Raw genomic sequence first — 25,012 nt, forward strand, 5'->3', positions numbered from 1 at the left:
ATGTGACAAACCTAGTCTGGAGCCTAATAATTTGATATGCTTTTGACTGATCAGAACCTAGTGTACTGGTTCTCAAAATCTGGGAGCCAGTCCTGAGCACTGGAAAGCTCCTTATCAGAGACTGTAGGGACAGCGCTAGCTTAAGCCACTCCCCTACGATCACTCTGGTTAGTTCCTAATAATGTCAGTTTGAAAGGGATCCTCTTACTGAAAGGAAACAGAACTTGGCACAATGAATACATACACACTACTCTCCTAATCACAAAGTCACTCATATTTTGTATGAAATGAATGGTCTGGGAACCCACTGATTTCTCTACTCTTTACTGTTATTTAATTTAAAATTCTATACTTGACCAAGCAAATATTTGTATCAGAGAATGCTAGTAGGTCCCCAGTCATCATCTCTCAGCTGACAAGTCCTCAAGAATAAATGAAAAGTCATTTCTGTACTCTGTAAAGTGTATGTTACCGTGTGTGCTCCCAGGCTCAAAACCAGCACGACTTTTGCTTTGAGTTCGGTTAATCTAAGGAAATGTGCCTAAGAAAGTTCCTAGGGACTAACAGTTCTGGGTTCGTATTCAGTAACTACAAGGTCTGAGCAGATTGCTCTAAGGACCATCCACTCTATTCAGACTGTCAGAAGAGGCCATGTTCCCTCTCCGTAAACGAGTTCCTCAGTCTACAAGCAGTATGTGTGCCCAGTGTTATGAGCGGGCCAATTGAAACGCTGTCGCTATCCTTGAAACCCCAATGGAAACTTTAAAGCCTGTTTTCTACGATATCTTGGTTTCCCTTCATGTGAAGGTAGATCCCACCCTGTGACATCCTGCTTAGTTCTTCTAGTTCTCAGTTCATCCTGTCAACTGATTATAAAGCAAACTGAATGTTAAAAGGTGTCATACATCTTAAGATGCTAGAACAAGAATATATCATTAGAGTTTGAGACATAAATAATACTATAATGCTACCTATACTTAATTCTTCAACTAAGATAAAAGTTATAAAGTCTACAAATAACCATTCCAGAAAAAAAATCATAATATTAAAATAGATGATTCACAGAGAAGCAATCATTTTTTTCACAGCAAGCTTAGCTTTGAAATACACAAAGTTAAAAAACTATTCAATGCAGCACTTATATTACTAATTATCTTAATTGCCTTTATTGAAGCATGACAGCACCCTTTTTCTTTGACTACCAAACATGACATAAAGCTCACCATGTAAAAATATTTTCAAATACTATGTTTTACTTCTTAAGCCATGTGTAACATGGCAGGGAAAACCCAGGGGTTTCTACACAGATTTAGAGTTGTGGCATTTTGTTTTCCGTTTTGTAGCCTGATTTTTTTACACAAAGTGGTTCTGAGCATATGGCATTTTGAAGTGGAGTAATCAAAGAACAAGGGATACTATTTTAACATTCAAGAAAGAAGGAAGAAGTAACCAAACCTGCTGCAAAATAATGAAATGTTCTGACTAATGGAATAATGTGTGATGGAACAGGTGGAAATCTGAAAATGCGACAGAAAGGCAGACCTCTTCTTAGAACTAGATGCTGAGTTTGTGCTGACTCCGGGAGGAATGTCGCTATAAAAAGAGTCGCCATCTCCAGGCTTTTTTACATAATCTCCCTGGGGTAACTGTCTAAGGCATAATAAACATTTCAGAGTCAGAAAACAAGACACACACATGAACACAGACATATACAAATATTACTTCAGGAAAAAGAGAGGTAGGGATAATGGGCTACATGATCAAACCTATAACATGAGATTATTAATAAATGCGACAAGTTCAACTCATCCTAGCTGCCGAGGTCAGAAATGTAATCATGAAGTCTAGGCAGGCTAGACAAATAAAGCCTTGTTTTCGGAGAAATATGGAACAATGAGTTATTGTCAACGCAACATCACCCTACCTGGAGATGTTAACTGCAATAACTTTTTCCTTTTAAAAATTGAGGTTGAAGATCTGTTTACACACTCCTTGCTCAAATAAGGCAGGCTGTTTTCAAATGTGGTGAATAAATTATTCATGATTTGAAATATATGACGACTATTACCTTGTCTTCGTTTTAAAAGACTGGATTGCTTTCTATAATTAAGTCCAAATAAAACCTCACTCGAATTTGGTGTTCAGTTTGCACCTTCATTATTTAAAGAGAATTTGAGATCGAAGTTTGAATCAAAGCAGTAATTTTATATTGGACAGTAGACTGTGTAAAGGAACATAACTTAGCAAGAGGAAGAAAGAGTTGAAAAGTAGCCGAGCTTCTCGGGAGACTATGGAAGGCATCTGTGACAGATGATGGTGACACTGCCTAGCTCCACCACAGCAGGAGGGGAGGAAGACACGGGCATCTGCTTAGCCGGTGCAGGACTGAAGCCTCTTGTCTCATTCTGAATGAGCTAAGACAGCAACAGCTCACTCTTTCTCCTAAGAGAACTGGAAAGACACAAAATACCCCAGATGCCTCTGCCCACAGCCACTGCAGCCATTTAGTGTGTGGCCTCAAAGAGCCAAATGCATCCCAATCATGACCAGTTTCACTCGTGCTATAGGTGGAGATGTCAAAAGCTAGGGATGGGCTAAGAATTTCAAACAGCTATTTGTCAGTAAGTCTCCAGCAAAAGCATATACTCCCTAAGTCCCTTTCAATTCGGTTTCCTTTAATTACCGTGATTGTTTACAGATACTGTTTTAACCCTCAGAAACCCTTTTCAGATGTCCCCTGGATTTTTTTTTTTTTTTTTTTTTTGGTTTTTCGAGGCAGGGTTTCTCTGTAGCTTTGGTGCCTGTCCCGGAACTAGCTCTTGTAGACCAGGCTGGCCTCGAACTCAGAGATCCGCCTGCCTCTGCCTCCCAAGTGCTGGGATTAAAGGCGTGCGCCACCACTGCCCGGCTCCTGGATTATTTTGATTCCTATTAATTAGGAAATTATTTAAAATGCTTAGCTGTTTCTGACTGAACATCTTCTCCTAGATTATTTAGACGGTTCATATATTACAAATCAGAAAAAGATTGTTCAGTGAATGTAAATAAAGCATGTATTTTAAGTTTAATTTGTATGACCTTATCTAGTTCTGCATACACTAACTAAAGAAAAACTTTCTTACTAATTTCTAAAACTAGCTCCACGCTTGACGGATACAGGTTCCAGCAAAATAAAGGAATCATTCCGGGAGTTAGAACAGTTTCAGTTTAATGGAGTTCTAGGGTGCTTCTCCTTTTATCTCCTGGTCCACACTGGATTCTTATCTAAACTCACTGTAAACATCTCTAGAACGCACATATTACATCTTAGCAGTCCCTTCAAAACCCCACAAGGAAAGGAGTAACTCTCCTTACACGGTTAATGCCAGCAATAAATTATCAATTTCCTTACAGCGTCCTTAAGAGTAATACTGAACATGCTTCAGTGTCTCAAAATCAATCCCTCTACAGTGTCTACTGCATCCTAGCAGAACGCTACTTCCTGCTTTAGTGAGGAGAGAGTCCCAGGTTCCTGCGATCAATACAACAGTCCATCATTTGCTAAGAAAAATCATTGAAAGCCAACTAGATGAGTGCCTTAAAATTTTTAATTGAACTTCTTTTTTTCCTAATTGTTTTCTCTTTTACGGCCTTTGTCTTAAAATTTGAGTGTTTTTATGTTACTCCCAATTTGGATCCTGAAAGTAATTATTTGGACTGACTAAGCGGTAGGTTTTCAAATGGGAATTTTTTTTATTTTTATTACACTATATGCAAATATTTTAGATACACGTTTGTGCAAATAATTAAGAAAAGAAAAAATGCTTTGTAATTGAATTCATTTTTCTTAAAAATCAACCTTTCCTACATTAGTTACAAAGTGTCATTTTTTTCTTTATCTACAACCTCTTAGTTGAACTGATGCACCTTATTAAATAACATTGTTTAAAGAATTTCTATTTGTTAACACAAAGATCAACACCTATAACTTGATTTTGGGCAGACTATGCAAATGATAATTATTATTTTCCCAAATCTACAATTTATAAGCTTAGTGACTATTTTTATTCTACCTCAGATAACTATGTGTTCATAATTATAAAGTAGTTAGTACTGAGCCCTATAAATTTAAACATCAAAAAAGTTTTTTTCTGTTTTGTTTTGCAATAACCCCAAAACCTTTAGATAAATGGTTGCTCTGATTATGAGAGAAATGTGATCTTCCTAAAAGAATCTATTGAGCAGTGATGTTTATACCATCAATCCATATATACACTCAAAATTAGAAAACGGGAGTCGGGGGGAGGTGTCCAGGTCATAACCTCAGTGTGAAGGAGACATTTCTCCTGTCCCTGCTTAGTGCCTGGGCTGTCTCTTACAGGATTTGTTACTTCCTTGTTTTAAGAAATACTGTAAGTTATACCAACTCATGTTGACAGATGCATGAATATCACTGAAATATGAAGAATGCAAAAGAAAAAGAAAAAAGTCAAAAATGGTTTGGGAAAGAAAAGGTGGGGAGTTCACAAAAAGAAAACAAATGGATAAAACAGATGAGAGATAAAGAAAGGAGGTAGGAGAGATTCTGCTTAAGGCGAAACCCCAGAGCAGAAGGATGGGGTCTAACGATCACACACCTCATTGGCCACATGATGTGTGTTCATTTCAAACAAAGGGAAAGAATTTCCACCAAATGTAGATGGTTTATAAATTTAAGCCCATCCAATATTCCTTATTCTGCTTGTATCTGCAAACCGGAGTGAAAACTAAAATTTAAGTTCTTGTTGTAAACCATACAGCTGACATGGTCTACGAGATTATCCCTCAAGGCCAATAATTTTGACTGGGAAAAGGAAGAGGTTTTCTGTCCTTGGACTTTTAAAGAAAAAAGCAAGTGATCCTCTTTGCAATGACTCAGTATCTAAGGCTTCACTGTGGCTCTGTGGTTCCATGGTTCATGGCCTTCCCAGGACGCCACCAGAGGACGTGAACTACTATAATAATATATGTGTGGGGGCACACTTCCATTAGGTCCCAATGTGCGGCTTCTATTTTTGTTGTTCAGTAGGAAGTTTGCTATCCGATTCATTTATTGAATTGCTTGGCTATCTTCTCTAAAATTTTGAACATTAGGCCCAATTTGGCATTTCTGGGCCATTTCTATGTTAATAGTCATCTGGCAAATGCCCATATATTTAATATTGCTTGAAGCACTAAATGCCAAAGCAAAACCTCACGTTTTATCAGCCAAAAAGGAGTGTGTGGGCCGCAGCTGGGCTGGCGACTCCCGCAGTCCTTTTCCTCGACCAGCACATTAAGGGTTACAGAGAACTCAGACTTTACAGCTGGGAGACAGTAGTCATTTCCCCATACCACACAACAGCAGAGCAACTACTACCTCCTTGTCAATGGCCTTCCCACCAGAGAACCGCAAAGGCAATCCTAATTTAAAGGTAAAGATGACATCAAGTTCTTAGCTTTAGTGCCTGCATCTTTGGAACCAGATGGGGCTTTCTTTGAATGTCTGTGGATAATACTATAGGACTGAAAATGTGCTGATGTATGCTGTGTCTGTTTGCCCACCCATTTCCCCTCTACTCATTAAAGCGCATCACCTAAAAGAACAATAAAGAGACTTCCATGCATAACTTCTTGATCTAACATCCACCCTTTCCTGCTCTCTAGAGAGGGTAAAGTTTTGTTGACCTATAACAAAATATCTAAAGTAAACTTCTCTGAAGATGGACTGACTCCCCAGACACAGACTGGATTTCAGAAGAGTTGTCCTGTCTGTGAAACAGAGGCTGTAGCACCAGGAGGTGTCAAATCACATCAGACAAAAAGGATAGTGAGAGTGTGAACATGTTTTTAACTATGCATGTGGTTAGTCAGAATATTAAATTGGTATATGCTTTTAAATGTCCATCCTTTTTGCATGGTAGGCAGTTTCCGTGCTCTGGAGAACACCCACACGGTAGCTTGGAGCACGGGTTTAGCTTTGTGATGTCATGCATCTGCAGAATGCTCTTCCCTTTCTGTGTACTCGGCAGTATTAAATTAATCATAGTTTCACTTAGTTCCTATAGAAATGGTTCTGAAATCATCACATCGTCATCTCATCAATTTAATTTTCTGCTGAAGAAATTCACAAATCTTAGGTTTCTGATAAGATTAGGAAGCTTTTACCCACAGGAAACCTAAACAGGCCCTGCTTTCTTCACATGCTTCAATTGTCATGAGTTCAAGACATGTCACAAAGAAACCCAGCTGTGTTAAAACTTTAATAATTTTGCTTAAGTTTCACTCTTTCTAATAATGATTTTGTTAAACCAAAGGAAAGATTTCTAATGTCTAATGTTAGGATTATTGTAGATAGTTTTTCAATCTAAGTTATGATCAGGATTTCAATTGATACCTTTGGATATCTTGTAGTCACAAAGATTCTGTAGATATTTAAAACTAAAGCCTTATAGAATGCAAATTGTAAAATAAAGGAAATAGAAGAATAAAGATTAAAATTTTGTTTTCTGAAACAAAATAAGTCTTGTGTTCAGAATCTGCAAAGGTCTAACTATATTTATCATATCTATCCTAGGGTGACATGGGCACCCAGTGGGACAGGAAATCAGCAGGAATCTGTACCAACCACTCTGAACCCAGAAATAAGTGTGTATGTGCAACACCTGGTGTGGGCTCATCTGTTTCCAAGATAATATTTTAGTTTCAGGTACCAACAGCAAGTAGAATTAATAATTTTTAAAATGTGAGAAGTGAAATGTCTATCTCAGCATTATGTCAACTTCGACAAAACCAGAAATTCCTATTTAAAAAGAAACTATGACCTCTCTGTCTCTTTTACAGTTTACTAAATGGAAATCCTAAGGTGATGTAAATAGGTGATTGACTTTCTCTATATTCTTTATGTAATAATAGCACAGGAGCTCAACAGGGCAGAGATTCTAACCATGTAAATTTCCTCCTTCGCTACCTTTATGATTACCAAGTCATATAAAAATATTTTATTTTATAAAGAACATTGCAGAACATCCCTTGATAGGAACAAGTACTAAATCTTGTAACTTATGAAAGTTAGCACTACAACAGTAACAAAAATCATTTCCCTCAGACTATTAGGAATAAAAGCATTATAAACATGAAGGAAAGCCAATAAACCAATGTAAACAAACATGACAACTTAACATAAAAAGTTTGCTTTTGATGAGAAAATCGATTTCTATATACACATTGCTATTAAAAATAATTTTAATTATCATTTTAAAATCATAAGTGATCAAGGATATTATTACACAAAACACAAAGATGCACTTGAAACTGCATGTATGAATTTCAACAGAGATACAAAGGGTCAGACTTTCCAGTCATCTTTTCAGATCAGTGCCACACATACCTCTGTTCTCGATAGTTTCTGCTCACAGACAGAAGAAAGGAAAAAAAAGAGCATTAGTTCTCGCCAGAGGCACACGAGCATAGCATTAAACATAAAACCCCAGCATTCATTGAACCTTCTTACATAGAGAAATTCAAATTGCAAAATTAAGATGAGAAATATACACAAAATTTTACTTTATCATATAAGGAGAGAGGATACTAAAGGGTTAGTGACAATATTGTCCAACAATTGCCATTTTAATTTATTATTTATTTATCTTAAAATTTATTTCCTTTTAACTTATGTATACTTGTTTTGCCTGCATGTATGTGTCTATTCTATGTGTGCTTAATGCCCTTGGAGGACAGACGATAATATATAATCTCCCATAACTGGAGGTTGTAACACATCATCTATGTGCTTAGAACCAAACCTGAGTCTTCGGCAAGAGCAGCAAAAAGCATCAGTTAGGTTGTAATCATTAAATGGTAACTGCTTTCTCAATATCAGTTTTATTGTGCCTGCCAGATATTTAATAATTATCTAGAGTCAATACAGTTGTTTTTGAAATTAAATTTATCTATTTTACTTTATGTTTATGGGCGTTTTGCCTGCATGTGTTTATGCGCCACGTGCATGCAGTACCTGCAGAAGCCAGTAGAGGGTGTCAGATTCCCTGGGACTGAGAATTGAAAATGGGTCCTGTGGAAGAGCAACTAAGGCTCTTAACCACTAAGTCATCTCTCCAGCCTTGTCAATTCTACTTTAAATATAGGTTTTCATATAATAGATGATAGATAGATAGATAGATAGATAGATAGATAGATAGATAGATAGATAGATAGATAGATAGATAGATGATAGATAGATAGATAGATAGATAGATAGATAGATAGATAGATGATAGAGATAGATGATAGATAGATGCACATATAGAGATGATAAATATAGACAGATGCATATATAGAGATGATAGATAGATAGATAGATAGATAGATAGATAGATAGATAGATAGATAGATAGATGATAGACGGATGGTAGGTAGATATAGATGATTAAATGTTGATTTAAATGGCAAAATTAATCAAATTATTCACATAAACTACATTTTTCATGGAATCAAGTCAGCCAGGGATACTATCTTAAAAAGATCCTATCTTAAACAAGAAAGCAAAGCAAGTCCACGTATCCTGAATACTTTATTTCAGGAATATTTATTCCTGAAAAACTCTAAAACTTGGGTCTTAGGTTCAAATCATGTCTAAGAAGGATACTACAATATCTGGCTTTTTTCTTAAACAATCTGCAAAGTACATTTAGAAATATACATTTATAAATGTTAAAAAGACAAAATGTAAACTCACTGAAGAAAACAGGCAATTTCTACAAAGGTAATTTCACTAGCAATAAGCATGTTTTCATTACATCTTTTTTGATCCATACCTTTTCCCAGGATTATAAAAATTAAATATCCATCTATATCAGTAAGTGGTAGAAATCTATAATTCTAGAACCATTTTCATGGGACCAAATAAAATTATCGAGGTATAATGAAACAGCGATAATTGTGATAAGCATACGTGTGTGTGTCCTACATCAAAGAAGTTGAGAACAGAGCCCATTTGCCTGTTGCATGAAGAAAGGCCTCCCCTCTAGACATACAACTTCATGAGTGCCAGAATTACACCTTGACACAGAGGGAACACTGGCTAACCAGGGCAGAGCCTGTGTAATGGAGCCAGCGCCTTCTCTAGGCTACCCCACACACATGAGCAACACTATCTAACCAGCCTGTGGTTTTGTGATACAGCCATCTACAAGTGGCTTTTTAGTTATGGCAGCATACAAACCGTGAAATAATTGCTCTCCATTTTTAGTAAAACACTTGCAGAGTTTTAGTTTTACAAACAATTGTAGATACACATTTAAAGGTGTCTCCTTTGATTTGGTTTCAGACGACAATCATATTGCTCACTGTGAGCTGGTCACTACTCCACATGTTCTCCAAATGTAATAACTCACAGAACAAAGATCAGTTTAAAAAGGACACAGAGTAAATTCTAAAACCTTTTAAAAGTTGTATTTGTTTGTGTGTGCGCGCGCGTGTGTACATGTGTGCGTGTGTGCGTGCGTGTGTGTGCGCGCGCACGTGTACGTGTGTGTGTCTGTGTGTGTGTGTGTATTGTATGTGCACATGAGTACAGGAGTCTGTAGAGGCCAGAAGAGGTTGTCAAATCCCCTGATGCTGGAGATACAAGTAGTTTTGAGTCATCTAATGTGGCTGTTGGGAACTGCACTCTGTAAGAGCAGTATGCATTCGTAACTGCTGAGCCATCTTTCTGTCCCCAGATCTAAACTATTTTAATTCCCAATTTCGTGATCCACATTTGATGCATGATGGAATATGCAATGAAATGGGGTGAACATCTAGAATGCAGGCTTTCCAAAGGAAAAGCCCAGGATGGGGCGCTGACTGGGACTTCACCAGAGACCTTAGGTCGAAATATTAAAGAGAGCTCTTAGAGTTTGGATCTGGATGTCCCAAAAGCTGTGTGTTGGTGTGTGGTCCCCACGGAGCAGTGCTTGAAATCGGGGTCTTTAGAATGTACTCATGGATTCACAGCCCAATAGTTTGGGGGGTAGAGGGACTGATATGGTGGTGAGCTCTTTCTCTGGTGAGCCGCTTGCCTCCACCACGTGATCCCAGCCAAGCTCTTCTGCCTCGGCACAGGCCCAAAGCAACAGAGTCACGTGATGATGGGAACCTCTCAAATGTATGCCATAGAGAACCTTTCTTGGGTATTTGCCCTGACAATAAAAACCTAACTCGAGAACGAAAGATTTACACTACATTTAAGCCATGACATTAAATAGTTACTAGAATACTAAAGAAAAATTTACATTATAAGTCTTCATAAGGGAAATTTAAAGTACTAGACATATAAATGTTTGGAATCAATCACTTAGCAAATGTCTGAGGCTACTAAATATTCAAAAGCAGATTACTCTCAACTTTTAAAAATTAAGACAAAAAATTATTTAACAAATTTTGAATTAGAATTGAATTGAATTGAAGAGGGAATTAGGTATCTGAATTTTGCAGATGAAACTGAGTCTCACAGAGTCTGCTCTTCACAGGAAGAAACTCACACTTATTAATGGCTGCCAGGACAAAGGGCTGTGCTCTGGATGTGATGCATGATGCAGAATTCACTCACAGTTAAGACTGAGTCACTTCAGTGACCTTAAAACAATATTCAGTATTGTCCCAATAGGAAAAGAGTTGTTTCAAAACCTAAAATGTGACGAATTATCATTACTTCTAACCATACTAAGGGTGGGTAATCTCTGATTGCTGGACCAGACTGATGCTCAATAAAAATACAGAGGTAACGATATACAACCTTCCAGTTAACATTTAATCATGGGTGTGTGTGCGTGCGTGCGTGTGTGTGTGTGTGTGTGTGTGTGTGTGTGTGTGTGTACAAATGTGAGTGCAGGTACCTACGGAGGCTAGAAGACAGTGTCAGATCCCCTGGAACTAGAGGCACTTGGAATTATGAACCACCCGAGACAGGTACTGGAAATCAAAACTGAGTCCTCTGCAAGAGCCAGTGGTATTTCCAACCCCCACACCATGTCTCTAACCCCTAATCAAAATACTTTAAAGTAAATTTTTATAGTAATAATACTGAAAACTTTGACTTACTTATAACCCCAGGCAGTTATTCCTAAAATGAGGGCCAGCACTAAAATGGTGCCAGCAATTATTCCTATTATGATATTAGTGCCAGCAACACCTAGAAGGGAAAACAAGGAAGAAAATCAGTGACACGAGTAACTCTCGACGAGCAGTATCATCTGAGTAACTATCATGTGAGCAGTATCATCTGAGTAACTCTCGCACGAGCAGTATCATCTGAGTATCTATTGCACGAGCAGTATCATCTGAGTAACTATTGCACGAGCAGTATCATCTGAGTAACTATTGCACGAGCAGTATCATCTGAGTAACTATTGCACGAGCAGTATCATCTGAGTAACTATCGCATGAGCAGTATCATCTGATTCGTGAAAGGCACTGGCCTTTTTTACACTAAGACTCAGCATGCATGCCCACCCTTCCTGGCCCTCCAGAGTGTGGGAGGGACGAGTGTGGCAGTGTACTGTACACGTGCATGAAATTATCAAGGAATAAATTGATTAAAAGATGCTAGGGTGTATTCATAGCCTCAGGTAATTACAATACTTGAAAAGTTTCCGCAGTAGGACAGAATAAGGTGAAGTCAGTAGGCAAAATTATACTCAGTGTGACAAATCTTTATACTTTAATAAAAATGATTGGTCTCACAAAGTAGACTTCCCCCCTCATTACGTAAGTACCATCTATTTTTGAGTTATGCTAAAAACCTCAAATGCAAATGTCCATAGAGAAATTCCTCTTCAGTTACCTGGAAAGATGTTGTGATACCTACCGTTGCCAGACAGGGTGATGCCAGTCTTTGCATCGTCATTGTGAGGAAAGTGGGTGCTGCAGTCGGCACCTGTCCAGTGCCTGTTGCACACGCACTTGAGCTCATTGCTGCAAACCTAAAAGGCACAGGTGAGCCGGCAGAAAGTCAGTTCTCTGTCACACGGAAGCAAGTAAACCGTACTCATAACAACCACACCCGGGCTTTGATGGTATCCAGAGAGAATAGCTCCATCCTGATTTCAGCTTCTTGCCATACATACGGTTGAGTTACTACAATTTAAAAACATGTAGGGGACTGGCATGGCAACTCAATGGTTATAACACTTGCTATGTAAGCCTCGTAACTTTAATCAATCCCAGGACTCCATGCATAGGAAAGAACTGACTCCTTCAAGATGTTATCTGACACCACATATCTCACGGCATATATCTGCACATACCCACGCACATACCATATACACAAATAATGAATAAAACACTTTTGATTATATAGGATAATGCCTTTTATAACACATTATTATTGTAAATTATTTTTATGCGATATATAATATTACTTACATTATCTTATTCTTATTAATCTCCTAAACTAAGCATTACTAGATAAGCTGTATTTTCTTTTAGCGTGTATTTAAAATTCACTAGGAGGAAGACAAAAATGTGATTCATGACTTCCTTCTTTGGCCCCACAAGAACTACTTCCCTGAGTCCTCCTAGTCCTTACAGGGAGGAGAGAAAATACCCCTCTTACATTACAGGAGTGGAGCTATGGAATTATGTGCATTCCCCTTCTTATGTGCCGCCACACGATACAACTGGTTACTTCCCAAGGTAAATTCTAAAGTAAAGAGACCCTTTGACTGTCAGCCCAAGCATAGCTCCCAAAGACATTTGATATCCGTCGTGTGGAATGATCAGGATTGAAAGCTTCAAATTGCCAAACAGGGTCCTTTGCCTCAACTGGATAATACACGCAATTTAATCAAAGAGTCTGTAATGCCAGCAAAAAGAAAATCACAGCACATGCTAACAACAACAACAAAATCAAGACAACTTCTAGTAAGGAGGAACTCCTGATGAAATGAGAAAACTGGATATATTCACGGAGAGTTCATTTAGGGGGGGACTGGTGTTTGGCTTATAATGTAAATAAGCTAGCCGATACACAATTCTGGAAGAACAGAATTCAAATGTCAAATGTATCACTCTTTCTGTTCGTCCATGAGCAGCACGTTCGCTGAAGACTGCTATTTCCGAGTTTGAGCCTTGGCTGTCATCTCTGGTGAGGCTACAGTGGTTATTTATGGTCAGTGCTGACTCAGCTGTACCCGGACGACCTAAGTAGTTAAATATTTGGCTCGCTCTTCTGTTCTCACACCTTACATTACAGCTGGGTAGCTTGTTCTTCCTGTGGGGCTGCTAGCAGTGGGAGCAGGGGCTGTCTCTGACTCTTTTGCCAGCTTTTTGGGGCCTTTTTCTTCATACTAGGTCGCCTTGACTAACCTTAATATAAAGGGAGGTGCTTAGTCTTACTGCAACTTGATATGCCATGTTTTGTTGATATCTGTGGGAAGTCTGCCCTTTTCTGAATAGAAACAAAGGAGGAGTGGATGGGAGGCCAGAGTGGTTGGCAGGGAGGGGGAACTGGGAGGCAAGGAAGGAGACACTGCAGTCAAGATGTTAAAAAAAAAAAACTAACAATAAAAAAAATTTTAATTCCATTATAGTTTGCTAAAATCTGTCTCGCAGAAAACCTGTCATTACACTGTATGATGTCCTCTTAGCATAAAAAAGGAAGACTGAAGAAAATGATTAGGAAAATTGCCAATTTTCTTATTGCTGGACTTTCTCGATTATACAACAAAAATATTCAAGTAGCTTTGATAAAGTTAGTGTTCACGTGCCAACCAGAAACGTGGATAAGCAACTGTCCATCCTGAAGGAGATTACGGGATTCCACCTGTTTCTGTATCCAAGGAAATGGGTGCGTTGACACTCACCCCGTTTCCCGAGCAAACGGTGCCTGCTTTACTGCTCAAGCAAGTGCTGAAGTTGAAGGAGGCCACAGAAAGACACCTATGCTCCAGACACATCATCTGAGGGCCGCAGGGCGTCCCGTCCTCCACGTAGCCAAGGTCAACATCTTCTTCAAGCTTAACATGCCCACCACTGACAATAAATTGGAAGCAAGGAGGAAAACAGGGTTCCATTAATTTACATTCATCTTGAGTATAAAACTAAAAGCAGGAAATATTCCTTCTCTGGCCTTCTATTTATGATTTCATAAAAACCTGTAGTCAAAGGGTGTTTAATTACTTGTTCTTTTGTTTCACTGAGATAGAATTTCATGTAGCCCAGGCTGGCATCAAACTCTTAATGTCAACAAAACTGGCCTGAACTTTTGCTCCTCCAACCTCCGCTTCCATGTGCCAGGGTTACAGGCATACACCATCACACCCAGAAATACCTTGAAGGTGTAGAAACTTTTGATCTAACTCTTTTCAGGGATAAATGTATTATCTCTGAATTTAAACAAAATTTAATTTAAAATTAATTAAATTAGTTAAAGAAAGATAAATTAATTTAAAATGTAATTTAAAATTTAACAAAATTTGTAAAAAATTATTACAGTAAGGGTCATAACTGAGCTAGTTTTATTATTTTGCCTTGCATACCATGTGCAAGTCTAATTGCTTTACTGCATAGGCGTCAAGATTTCAAATGTGTTTCAAATAAGGATTGGAATTGGATTTGATTTACAATGCTCCCCAAAACTGTATATGTGCAAATTCTATCTGGGATTGCTAAAACCACTGTAGTCACTGCTCATGATAGCATGCTCACATGTTTTCTCTCAGAAGAATTAAACAGCAACAAGAGCTGAAAGTATATAACCATAACTAATATTTTCATATGATCCTTGCCAACACTAGTACAAAAATTTCCATATTAATTTTTATCAAAATTATTGTGCATGTGTAACCAAAAGCATTTGTGTCCATGTTTTCATTCATGTGTTTGTATACATGTGTGCCTGTGTATGCATGTGTATATGAATGTGTACATGTGTGGAGGTCAGAAGTCAATGCTGAATGTCTTTATCAATTGCTCTCCACCATATTTTTTGAGCAAGGGTGTCCTCAGTGAATGCGGAGCTCACAAGGGTGGCTCACAAGGGTGTCCTCACTGAATGTGGAGCTCACAAGGGTGGCTCACAGATTCCCTAGCAAGTCTCAAGGACCCTTCTGTCTGTACCTTGCATTGGGAAATGTGCTCAAATGTTTTACATGGATGCTGCTGGTCCTAGGGATCGAACTCAGGTCCTCGTGTTTAAATACTAAGACTTTACCAACTGAGTCATTTCCCCAGCATTAGGTAAACTGGGTTCTTAAATGAAATAGTTATCCCTGCCCACAGCCTTCCTAGGAGAAAGCCACTTTCCACACTACTGGTCCTCTGCTATTTTTATGCCTCAAAAAATGTACACTATACTGATTTATTTTATTTTTAACTCTAGGTATTATCAATTCATTTCTCCATATACAAGCAAATTTATCTCATTTCCTTTGATAGTTCTATATGCAATTTCTCCTTTCCTTATCCTTTCATAATAAACTTGATTTAATCAACAATAAATATGTACGCTATTATTACTATACAAATGCTAATAATTAAACTTTCACTTTCTGAATTACTTTCTATTTTACCTTATTCTTTCATTTGTCTACTTTCCTATGCATTTACTATCTGATCACTCCAATTTTTCATGTTAGAAACTTTCTTTGCATGCCTGTCAGTACCGACCAGACAGACGACTGGAACTTTCTGGACATTCTCAGAGAGCATTCCTCAAGGCTGAACCACTTCCACATGACCCTGATATCAACCCTTCGACTCTGGAACATTCTCTTTTATTCCCTGTGGAGACAAATTCTGAATCTCCAGTGGGAGAGTGGCCTAGCCTGAGTCTCCAATGAGAGGGTGGGCTAGCCAGAATCCCCAGTGGGAAAGTGGGCTAGCCCCTTTGTGGCTGAATCATGAGAGGAATCTGTGCATTAGACTCCCTTTTTTCTTTTTCTTTCTTCCCCAAACTTCCATATAGCCTCTTTATCCAAAACCTTCCTTGAAACTCATCTAATTCCTCCGTAAACAGCAGATTATGCTGCCAATTTCTCAGTTTTCTGAGATGTTACTAGACATCTCGGGTTGGGTTTCAGCTTTCCCTCTTCCTGACCTATGAACTCGACTCTCTCAAAAGGCTCCTCTAAGTGTGAGCCGTTTATGTGTATGCATTCTAGATTTGGATTGCTACTGCCTCTACTCCATTTTTGTCTCTTCCTGCAGATATATAACTACAAAAGGAAATTTAATTTTGTGGGGCTTCAGAAAGAAGCAAAATGAGCAGTCATGTGCTGAGTAACTCTGCCCATAAGTCGCAAATCATCCTGAATAAGAGGGAAATGCAAGCCAAATCCTAGAGGACTTTGCTGAGCGACTAAACAGAATTCCAGCAACCACATAACAGCCGCCATGAATCATTCTTACTAGCTTTCATTTCTCGCCTGTTAGGATTGACTCAATCACCTTTATGAACTAGATTCAAATTCTGACCATGAACTTGCACACACACTGGAAACAATAGCAGGACCAAGCGGTGTCCTTGGAATTTAAAGGGACTAATCTGATCATAGGATGTTTAGGTAATTACCTGCAGTTTAATGTTCTTCCTTGTTGCACAACTAATGTAGATGTGATTTCACCATCGAGTTCTCCAAGCCTTGGGATATTGCCAATATTGGTGCATAAAAGGTAACCACAAAGTACATCCCTGTGTTAAAAGAGCAAAATTATTAACTTGATCTCTTCTGCAAAGAAAAAAGGAAATTTGTACTTTTAGAGTAATGTCTTCCCTATTGCTAGTATTTATTATCCATCAGCTACACTAGTTATGTGCACGCTAAGCAAAATATAACAAGACATTGCCAGTTTGCCTCCTGCTCTCAAAACTGACTTCCCTAAACTTCAAACGGTGATCCGAAGTCCTAATAACCTCCTACTGCTTATTAGCTCAAATATTTGTTTTTAAAAAATTATCCATCAAAAACACCTTTTTATCAGAATGACTTGCATACAGTGTACTTGCATACAGTGTACTGCTGGGAATGATGAACTTGTTAAAATCTGGGTAAATAAACTGTGCACGAGCCATAGAGCTGCTTCTGCACCGTCTCCCAAAGCCCAGAGGAGATAACCTACTGCTCAACAGACTCTCAGCCACAGCCTCAGCAGCCTTCTAAAGACATCATGTGTGTTTAGAAGTTATGTTTCAGAATTTAAAAACTGCTTTATATATTCTTTTACCAAACACATTTTAGTTATTATTTAGTGATGACATATATTTAGATAAAAATCTTATAAACACAAAGCCAGATGGTGGTGGCACACCCCTTTAGTCCTAGCAACCAGGAGGCAGAGACAGGTGGATCTGTGAGCTTGAGGCCAGCTTTGCCTATAATTCAAGTTCCAGGACAGCCAGAGCTACACACAGAGCTCTGTCTCAAAAAACAAAACAAAGTAAAATAAAAACAGAAAAATTAACATAGCAGCAAAATCACAAATGGAAATTTCAGACTTAGGAGCTAGAGAGATGGTTCAGCAGTGGAAACACCAGACTTTATATAATGGATAAGAGAAAAAAATGGGCCCTTTATTTATCACCAATGTATAAAAGGTATTAACTTATTCCTCATAATAACATATATAATGTAAATTACATATACATATAATGTATAAATAGAGAAAGAATATAAGATATTAAATATTTCTCTAGTCCTAGCTACAGGATCTTGGGCACAGAAACTAAGTTTGCCTTGGCTTCTTCATCTCTAAAATGAGAGGGATGTCATGATGTTTAAGTGGCAGGCTCATCAAAGTGAGATGAAGTACCTAGCACACAGTGTGTGTTTGCTATATGATAAGGACAACTCTCCTAATTAGCTATGAGGAGCTAACAAAATCTGAGCAAAGGATTTAGAAGATTATAGTATAATAGTATGCTTGAGAATATCGGTAGAGAACACTCAAGGGATTCTTGTAGTGGTTACATTATAGGGCTTAGTTGTGCCAATGACAATAACAATGGAAATAAAAGGATAAATTCACAATACATGGTAAGGAGCAAAGGGGGAAACCAACCATGATTCATGTTTGGACAACATGCAGAGAGATGGAGTCAACGTGCAAAAAGACAGAGTTAGTCAGTATGCAGAAAGATGGAGGAGTCGGTATGCAGAGAGATGGGGTCAGGGCAGAGAGGTGGGGTCAGTGTGTAGAGAGATGGGGTCAGTGCAGAGAGATGGGGTCAGTGTGTAGAGAGATGGGGTCAGTGCATAGAGATGGGGTCAGGGCAGAGAGATGGGGTCAGTGCAGAGGTGGAGTCAGTGCAGAGAGGTGGGGTCAGTGTGCAGAGAGATGGGGTCAGTGTGCAGAGAGGTGGGGTCAGTGTGCAGAGAGGTGGGGTCAGTGTGCAGAGAGGTGGGGTCAGTGCAGAGAGATGGGGTCAGTGCAGAGAGATGGGGTCAGTGTGCAGAGAGATGGGGTCAGGGCAGAGAGATGGGGTCAGTGCAGAGAGATGGGGTCAGTGTGCAGAGAGATGGGGTCAGGGCAAAGAGATGGGGTCAGTGCAGAGAGATGGGGTCAGGGCAGAGAGATGGGGTCAGTGCAGAGAGATGGGGTCAGTGCAGAGAGATGGGGTCAGTGTGCAGAGAGATGGGGTCAGTGTGCAGAGATATGGGGTCAGTGTGCAGAGAGATGGGGTCAGGGCAGAGAGATGGGGTCAGTGTGCAGAGAGATGGGGTCAGTGTGCAGAGAGATGGGGTCAGGGCAGAGAGATGGGGTCAGTGTGCAGAGATATGGGGTCAGTGTGCAGAGAGATGGGGTCAGGGCAGAGAGATGGGGTCAGTGTGCAGAGAGATGGGGTCAGTGCAGAGAGATGGGGTCAGTGTGCAGAGAGATGGGGTCAGTGCAGAGAGATGGGGTCAGGACAGAGAGATGGGGTCAATTATTCTTATCTACATGGGAGAGTGAAACACTGAGACATTCAGCAAAGACAAGAGGTAGTTAAGAAAGGTCAGAACTAGCTAATTTACTCAAGAGTATTGGTGATGGCGGCTTTATTCTTCCTCAATCTGAAGATGCTGGGAGGTCCTGTCTATGTGAGAAAGTATAGCAACTACAAGAATAACCTAGACCCTGAAAAAGAGGCCCAGGTATATTTCAAGAATCAGGGTCATCAGTGATGCTGGGGCACTGGGGAAAGATGAGGAGAACAGACAAGTGCATTTTATTAAGCACCCAAAGCAGGAAGGTTCCCACTCGGAACTTATGCTTGTATACGGAATGAAGGCTGAGGTCTGGGTTAGCGTCAGCATTCACCGTTTGTTGCACTGTATCCAGGTGTCTTTGTCTTTTCCACAGTTACCCTTCTCCGTCCCCTCGATGTTCAGCTTCTCATAGCAGTACTTGTCTGATGCCGTTACCTCTGAAGCAGAAAGAATGTCCCGTCAGAGACGGAAGGAACTCGGGAGCCGTTCACAGGTTTGCAGCGAAGAAAGCTGCAGATTAAGGAGTTGTTCACTATAGTGCTATCCAGGACAAACACAAAAATTGCACCATCACTTCCAAAAGCGAACCATACCGCAGACACGGCTTGAGCACATCTTCCACGAAACCTTATGTGATATCGGAAAACCAGTATACGTGGCTGAGGGGAATTAGACTACAGACTGTGGGAACACGCCCTAGGATCTGACACGAATTAGGACACGGTGCTATCCTTGAACACATTTTAATCTCAGTACCGAATGCGTGAGTCTCAATCACAAACTTTATTACTAAGAAGAGCAATATTATTCAAGTATCTATGTAGTACAATCAGATTCAAGAAACGGCACCTTGCTTACCAATTCTTAACTGCAATAAATAAAAAACCTGTATTTTGCTTTTGGATGAGATTGGATTCATGCTATCTATAAATGCAAAGATCGTTTTAAGGTGTTACATCATCCTTGCACGCTTTGATCTCTTCTGAAGCCAGTGTTGACTGTCAGAGTCACCTGCTAGAAAGAAACGGTTTTCCAGCCAGAGAGGGCGGGTTAACAATCTCATCTCAGCAAGCCGGAGATGGAGGCAGGAGGATTAGGAGTTCAAGATTATCCTCCCAAATTACACAGGAGACTCAAGACCAGCCTAGACCAAATAAGGGTCCTATGTGCAAAAGAGAGGAAAAACAACAACAATAAAAACCAACCAAACAAAAAATAATGAAGACTTTTGTAAATTAATCAAATCCCAATTGGTGGTATAAGTTAAGTTTTGCTGATTCAAATTCTGAAATGTTTCATCTTCCAAAACTTTTCAAGAGCTCACACGATACCACGACCACATGTAGAAAATCCCATGACCTAGGCTGAAGAGATGGACCGGTGAGTAACAGAACGTACTGTGGAAGTAGGAGGACTTGGGCTCAAATCATGTACAAAGCCAGACATGAGCATGCATGTGCCTGCGACCCCTGAGCTATGGGAGTAGAGGCAGGAGCATGGCCATAGCCTGCTGACTGCCAGCTTAGCTCCTGGTCCAGGGAGAGCCTATCTCCATAGAATAAGGTGGAGAGTGATGGAACAGGCCATCTGATGTCCTCCTCGGCCTTCTGTGGATACACAGGCATGCATACCGGCACAAATACACGTGCATACCACACACACACACACACACAAAAGTGTTTTTCAAAAGTAAAGTCCATGTCCTTATCCAATATAAGAAGTCTCATTAAAAATGCAGATGCATTAAATATACTAAAAATATTATATAAAATTATCTTCAGGATATGTATGTATACATAAATCACAAATGAACTTCATGGTTAGACTTGGGACCAGGAAACTGAAATTGCACAATCCTACACACCTCTGGTACTAGGCACTTCAGAGCAGGGACACTAGAGGTGCGCATAGTGAACAGCAGCTAATGACATCACTAGGTCCTCAGCCATTCTGCTCAAGTAGAGGAAGGAAAACTGAGAGTACAAACCAGCATAACTAAATTTTTTTCTCATCTCAATGCTTCTCAAGAGACTCAGAGAACACATGCTCCTAACCTAAAGGATTCCAGTCACTACCTCTGATCTAAGGATTATGATTCACTTTATAGTTTTTTCTAGTACAAATAATCTCTCAAAAGAACTTCGAATAGTCTAGACATGGTAGCCCAAGCCTGTAATTCCAGCACTTGGGAAGTTGAGGCAAGAAGCTACAAATTCAAGGTCTAATTGGCCAAGATACACGGCTAGGCTACATAGTAACACTCCACCTGAGAAATATTTTTTAAAGAGTTTAGAACAAAAACATCTTCCAAAAATATTGCCTAGAAATTCTGGGGGAAAATACACAATACATTTAAATGTTAATTCAGATTTAGTAAGACTTAAATACTATTATTTAAATACAAATTTATATATTCTCCTTTAAAATCCGGACAGATTTTGAAGAGAATAAATTAGCGTTTTTGTCTTTTGCAGGACCTCAGCAGAAGGTCACCTCTAACTACAAAAGTCAGTTGGAGCTTAAGGAAGATAGTAGAAGAGGAAAGAGCAACAGAGTTAAAATGCTTAGGTCTAAGGCAAGGATACCCTACCCAGAGACCATGGCCACTCCATATGGCTGTACGAGGGCCATATGGGATCCTTCGCTCAAGGGCACTGAGCTGAGGAGCTGAAATCAAGTCTGCTCTGTTCTCCAAGCTGTGCACCAGGTGGGCTCACCTGCCTGGCAGCAAAGGCACCTGCTGTCTCATCCACAGGCACTGCCAACTAGACAGAACTTTGGGGCCATGGCTTCCCAAGGAAAGAGCCCTTCTCTAATTTCTAGAAAAGAAAATTACCTACCTAACGCTGAAGTGGTTTTAAGAAGCCCCCTAGTTATTAAGTATTAGCAGTTTTTTTCTAGCCCGTATGTCCTTAAAGGAGTTGCCAAAACTGTGTGGAAAAACAATCAAATCATGTGACTTAACTTACTTTGCCCCCAGATGTATTTGCATTGTCTATCTCTGGTTTTACACCTTCCTCCAAAGCAAATTCCCTAAAATGAGAAAGTGAATAGCCATCGGTGAAAACAATCTCTGCTGTGTTAGACAACAGAAAAAGAACATACAGCTGAGAACAGCCCTTGAGTGTGGTCATCTGAAGTGATTATGAACCATTCAAACTGATCTTTTTTATTCATTTTTTAAAATTTCATTTTACATTCCAATGGCAGTTCTCCCTTCCGGGACCCCTCCTCCCATCTCCACCTCGCCTCTCCCCCAGCTCATCTCCCATCCACTCCTCTCAACGGGCAAGGGCTCTGATGGGGAGTCAGCAAAGTCCAGCACATTAAATTGGGGCAGGACTAAGCCCCTCTCCCCCCTGCATCTTCTTATCGAGATAAAATTTCAGTATTTCTCTCATGCTGGTACCCAGGGAAATTTTAGGCAAAAGCGAGTGACCTACCTGAGTATTGTCACAGGAATATCCATCCATTTTATGTACATTGGGAGCACACTAGGGAGAAAGAACAAATTATCATCCAAACGCAGACCAAACACAAGACGGATTAATTCCTGTCAGTGCTCTTCAGTTTATAAATCACAGTAGACAATACACCCAGCCCCTTGAACTACCGATAAATAAAAAGCAGAAGATTAAAAGCAGGTAGGAGGCAATAGAGTTGCTGAGCATCACTTTAAAAATATGACATCTAGTCAAGGTAAAACCTGATTGCACAGCCACAAAAGCAGAGAACTTACGAGAATGGCTCGTCAAATAACATACGCATTAGTGTACGATTCATTCAGAGACACTGTTCCTTAGAGAAAAAGGCAGGGCTTAAGACAAAAGGGAGGAGCAGGCCCCCATCAGAGAAGCAGTAAGTAGAGTTTCCTCCCTTTGGACACCAGGAACAACATAGCCTTTCACTTAAAATGCTGAGGGTAAAGGAACAGCAGAGGAAGCAGAGGAAGGAAGCTGGAGACATATCAACTAAAGGGAGAAACATCTCAAAATCTACTATGAACTCATTATTCGTCAGAGAAATTTAGAAAAAAAAATGTTTTGAGAAAAAGACAAACATGGGGAGTATCTTGAAGGGAGGGGGAAAGACTCAGTTTCCTCTGCTATTAACTGTGGAAAAGAATGTTATGCTTTATCATTATTTTTCCTTGAAGTACTTTAAAAATTGTAAAGTATCTGGTGAGGATACAACCAGCCGTGTACAATTCATTACTGCAGTGAGAGAAAACCATGTGATTACATAGTGTCTTGGGGAAGAGGCAGAGGGACAGAAAAAAGATGTGACAGAGACCACCCCATGAGGATAGCTTTACTTTCTAGACATCCATCTCCACCCTTTCCCAGAAAACCTGATGTTTAATTTCTTTCTTCAAAGACTTAAAGTTCTTGTCAAACAGATCTTTCACTTCCTTGGTCAGAGTTACCCCCAAGATATTTAATGTTATTTGTGGCTATCGTGAAAGGTGATGCTTCTCTGAATTCCCTCTCTGCATTCTTATCCTTAGTGTATAGGAGGGCAACTGATTTTTTTTGGAGTTGATCTTGTATCCTGCCACATCACTAAAGGAGTTTATCAGCCATAGGAGTTCTTTGGTAGAGTTTTTGGGGTCGCTTATGTATACTATCATATCATCTGCAAATAATGACAGTTTAACTTCTTCCTTTCCAATTCGAATCCCCTTGATCCCCTTATGTTGTCTTATTGCTATTGCTAGAACTTCAAGCACTATATTGAAGAGGTATGGAGAGAGTGTTTCTTGTCGTGTTCCTGATTTTAGTGGGATGGCTTTGAGTATCTCTCCATTTAATTTGATATTAGCTGTCGGTTTGCTGTAAATAGCTTTTATTATATTTAGATATGACCCTTGTATCCCTACTCTCTCCAAGACCTTTATCATAAAGGGATGTTGAATTTTGTCAAATGCTTTTTCAGCATCTAATGAAATGATCATATGGTTTTTTCTTTCAGTTTATTTATATGATGGGTTACATTGATAGATTTGCGTATGTTGAACCAGCCCTGCACCTCTGGAATGAAGCCTACTTGATCATAATGGATAATTTTTCTAATGTGTTCTTGGATTCGGTTTGCCAGTATTTTATTGAGAATTTTTGCATCGATGTTCATGAGTGAGATTGGCCTGTAATTCTCTTTCTTGGTTGGGTCTTTGTGTGGTTTTGGTATCAGGGTAACTGTAGCTTCATAAAAGAAATTTGGCAATGACTCTTCTGTTTCTATATTGTGAAATACATTAAGGAGTATAGGTATTAGCTCTTCTTGGAAGTTCTGGTAGAATTCTGCATTGAAACCATCTGGTCCTGGGCTTTTTTTGGAAGGGAGATAATTCGTGATACTAGAGAAGCTAAATAAGAAGAAAAACAAAGAAAAACATATAGTTATCCCCCTGAATATTGGTAGTAGTCAAGATTGCTGGGCAAAAATTTGGGAACTGGGGGGTGGAGTGGGATGGGGGAAAGGGGAGATGGGGAAAGAAAAGTGAGAAGGGGAGGATGGGGAGAACTTGGGGGAATGGGATGGTTGGGATAATGGAAGGTTGGATATGGGAGCAGGGAAGTATATATCTTAATTAAGGGAGCCATTTTAGGGTTGGCAAGAGCCTTGACTCTAGAGGGGTTCCCAGGGGTTCAGAGACATGTACCCAACTAGGTCCTTGGGCAGCAGAGGAGAGAGAGCCTGAAATGGCCCGATCCTATAGCCATACTAATGAATATCTTGCATATCACCATAGAACCTTCATCTGGAGATGGATGGAGATAGAGACAGAGACCCACATTGGAGCACTGGACTGAGCTCCCAAGGTCCAAATGAGGAACAGAAGGAGGGAGAACTTGAGCAAGGAAGTCAAGACCGCAAGGGGGGTATCCACCCACTGAGACGGTGGGGCTGATCTATTAGGAGATCACCAAGGCCAGCTGGACTGGGACTGAAAATGCATGGGATAAAACCGGACTCACTGAATATGGTGGACAATGAGGGCTGCTGAGAAGCCAAGGACAATGGCACTGAGTTTTGATCCTACTGCATGTACTGGCTTTGTGGGAGCC

At 39.7% G+C, this 25,012-nt stretch overlaps 1 protein-coding gene across 11 annotated transcripts in view; it reads right to left on the reverse strand.

The window, feature by feature from the left end:
* Adam22 (ADAM metallopeptidase domain 22) overlaps positions 1-25,012 on the reverse strand; it is a 243,642-nt gene that overhangs the window by 20,753 nt on the left and 197,877 nt on the right. For 8 of the 11 annotated variants that reach the window (XM_057758312.1, XM_057758318.1, XM_057758316.1 and 5 more), the window contains exons 19-26: positions 22,388-22,438; positions 21,914-21,977; positions 19,276-19,381; positions 16,550-16,669; positions 13,842-14,010; positions 11,846-11,960; positions 11,080-11,170; positions 7,388-7,405 (exon numbers count right to left, since the gene is read on the reverse strand). In XM_057758312.1, the coding sequence (XP_057614295.1) occupies positions 7,388-7,405; positions 11,080-11,170; positions 11,846-11,960; positions 13,842-14,010; positions 16,550-16,669; positions 19,276-19,381; positions 21,914-21,977; positions 22,388-22,438 (734 nt within the window). Of the gene's footprint in view, positions 1-1,542; positions 1,651-7,387; positions 7,406-11,079; positions 11,171-11,845; positions 11,961-13,841; positions 14,011-16,549; positions 16,670-19,275; positions 19,382-21,913; positions 21,978-22,387; positions 22,439-25,012 lie in introns of all 11 variants that reach the window. The other 3 variants (XM_057758323.1, XM_057758322.1, XM_057758321.1) reach the window with 1 other exon arrangement.

The sequence above is a fragment of the Chionomys nivalis genome, chromosome 26, assembly GCF_950005125.1.
Source record: "Chionomys nivalis chromosome 26, mChiNiv1.1, whole genome shotgun sequence".
Lineage (NCBI taxonomy): Eukaryota > Metazoa > Chordata > Mammalia > Rodentia > Cricetidae > Chionomys > Chionomys nivalis.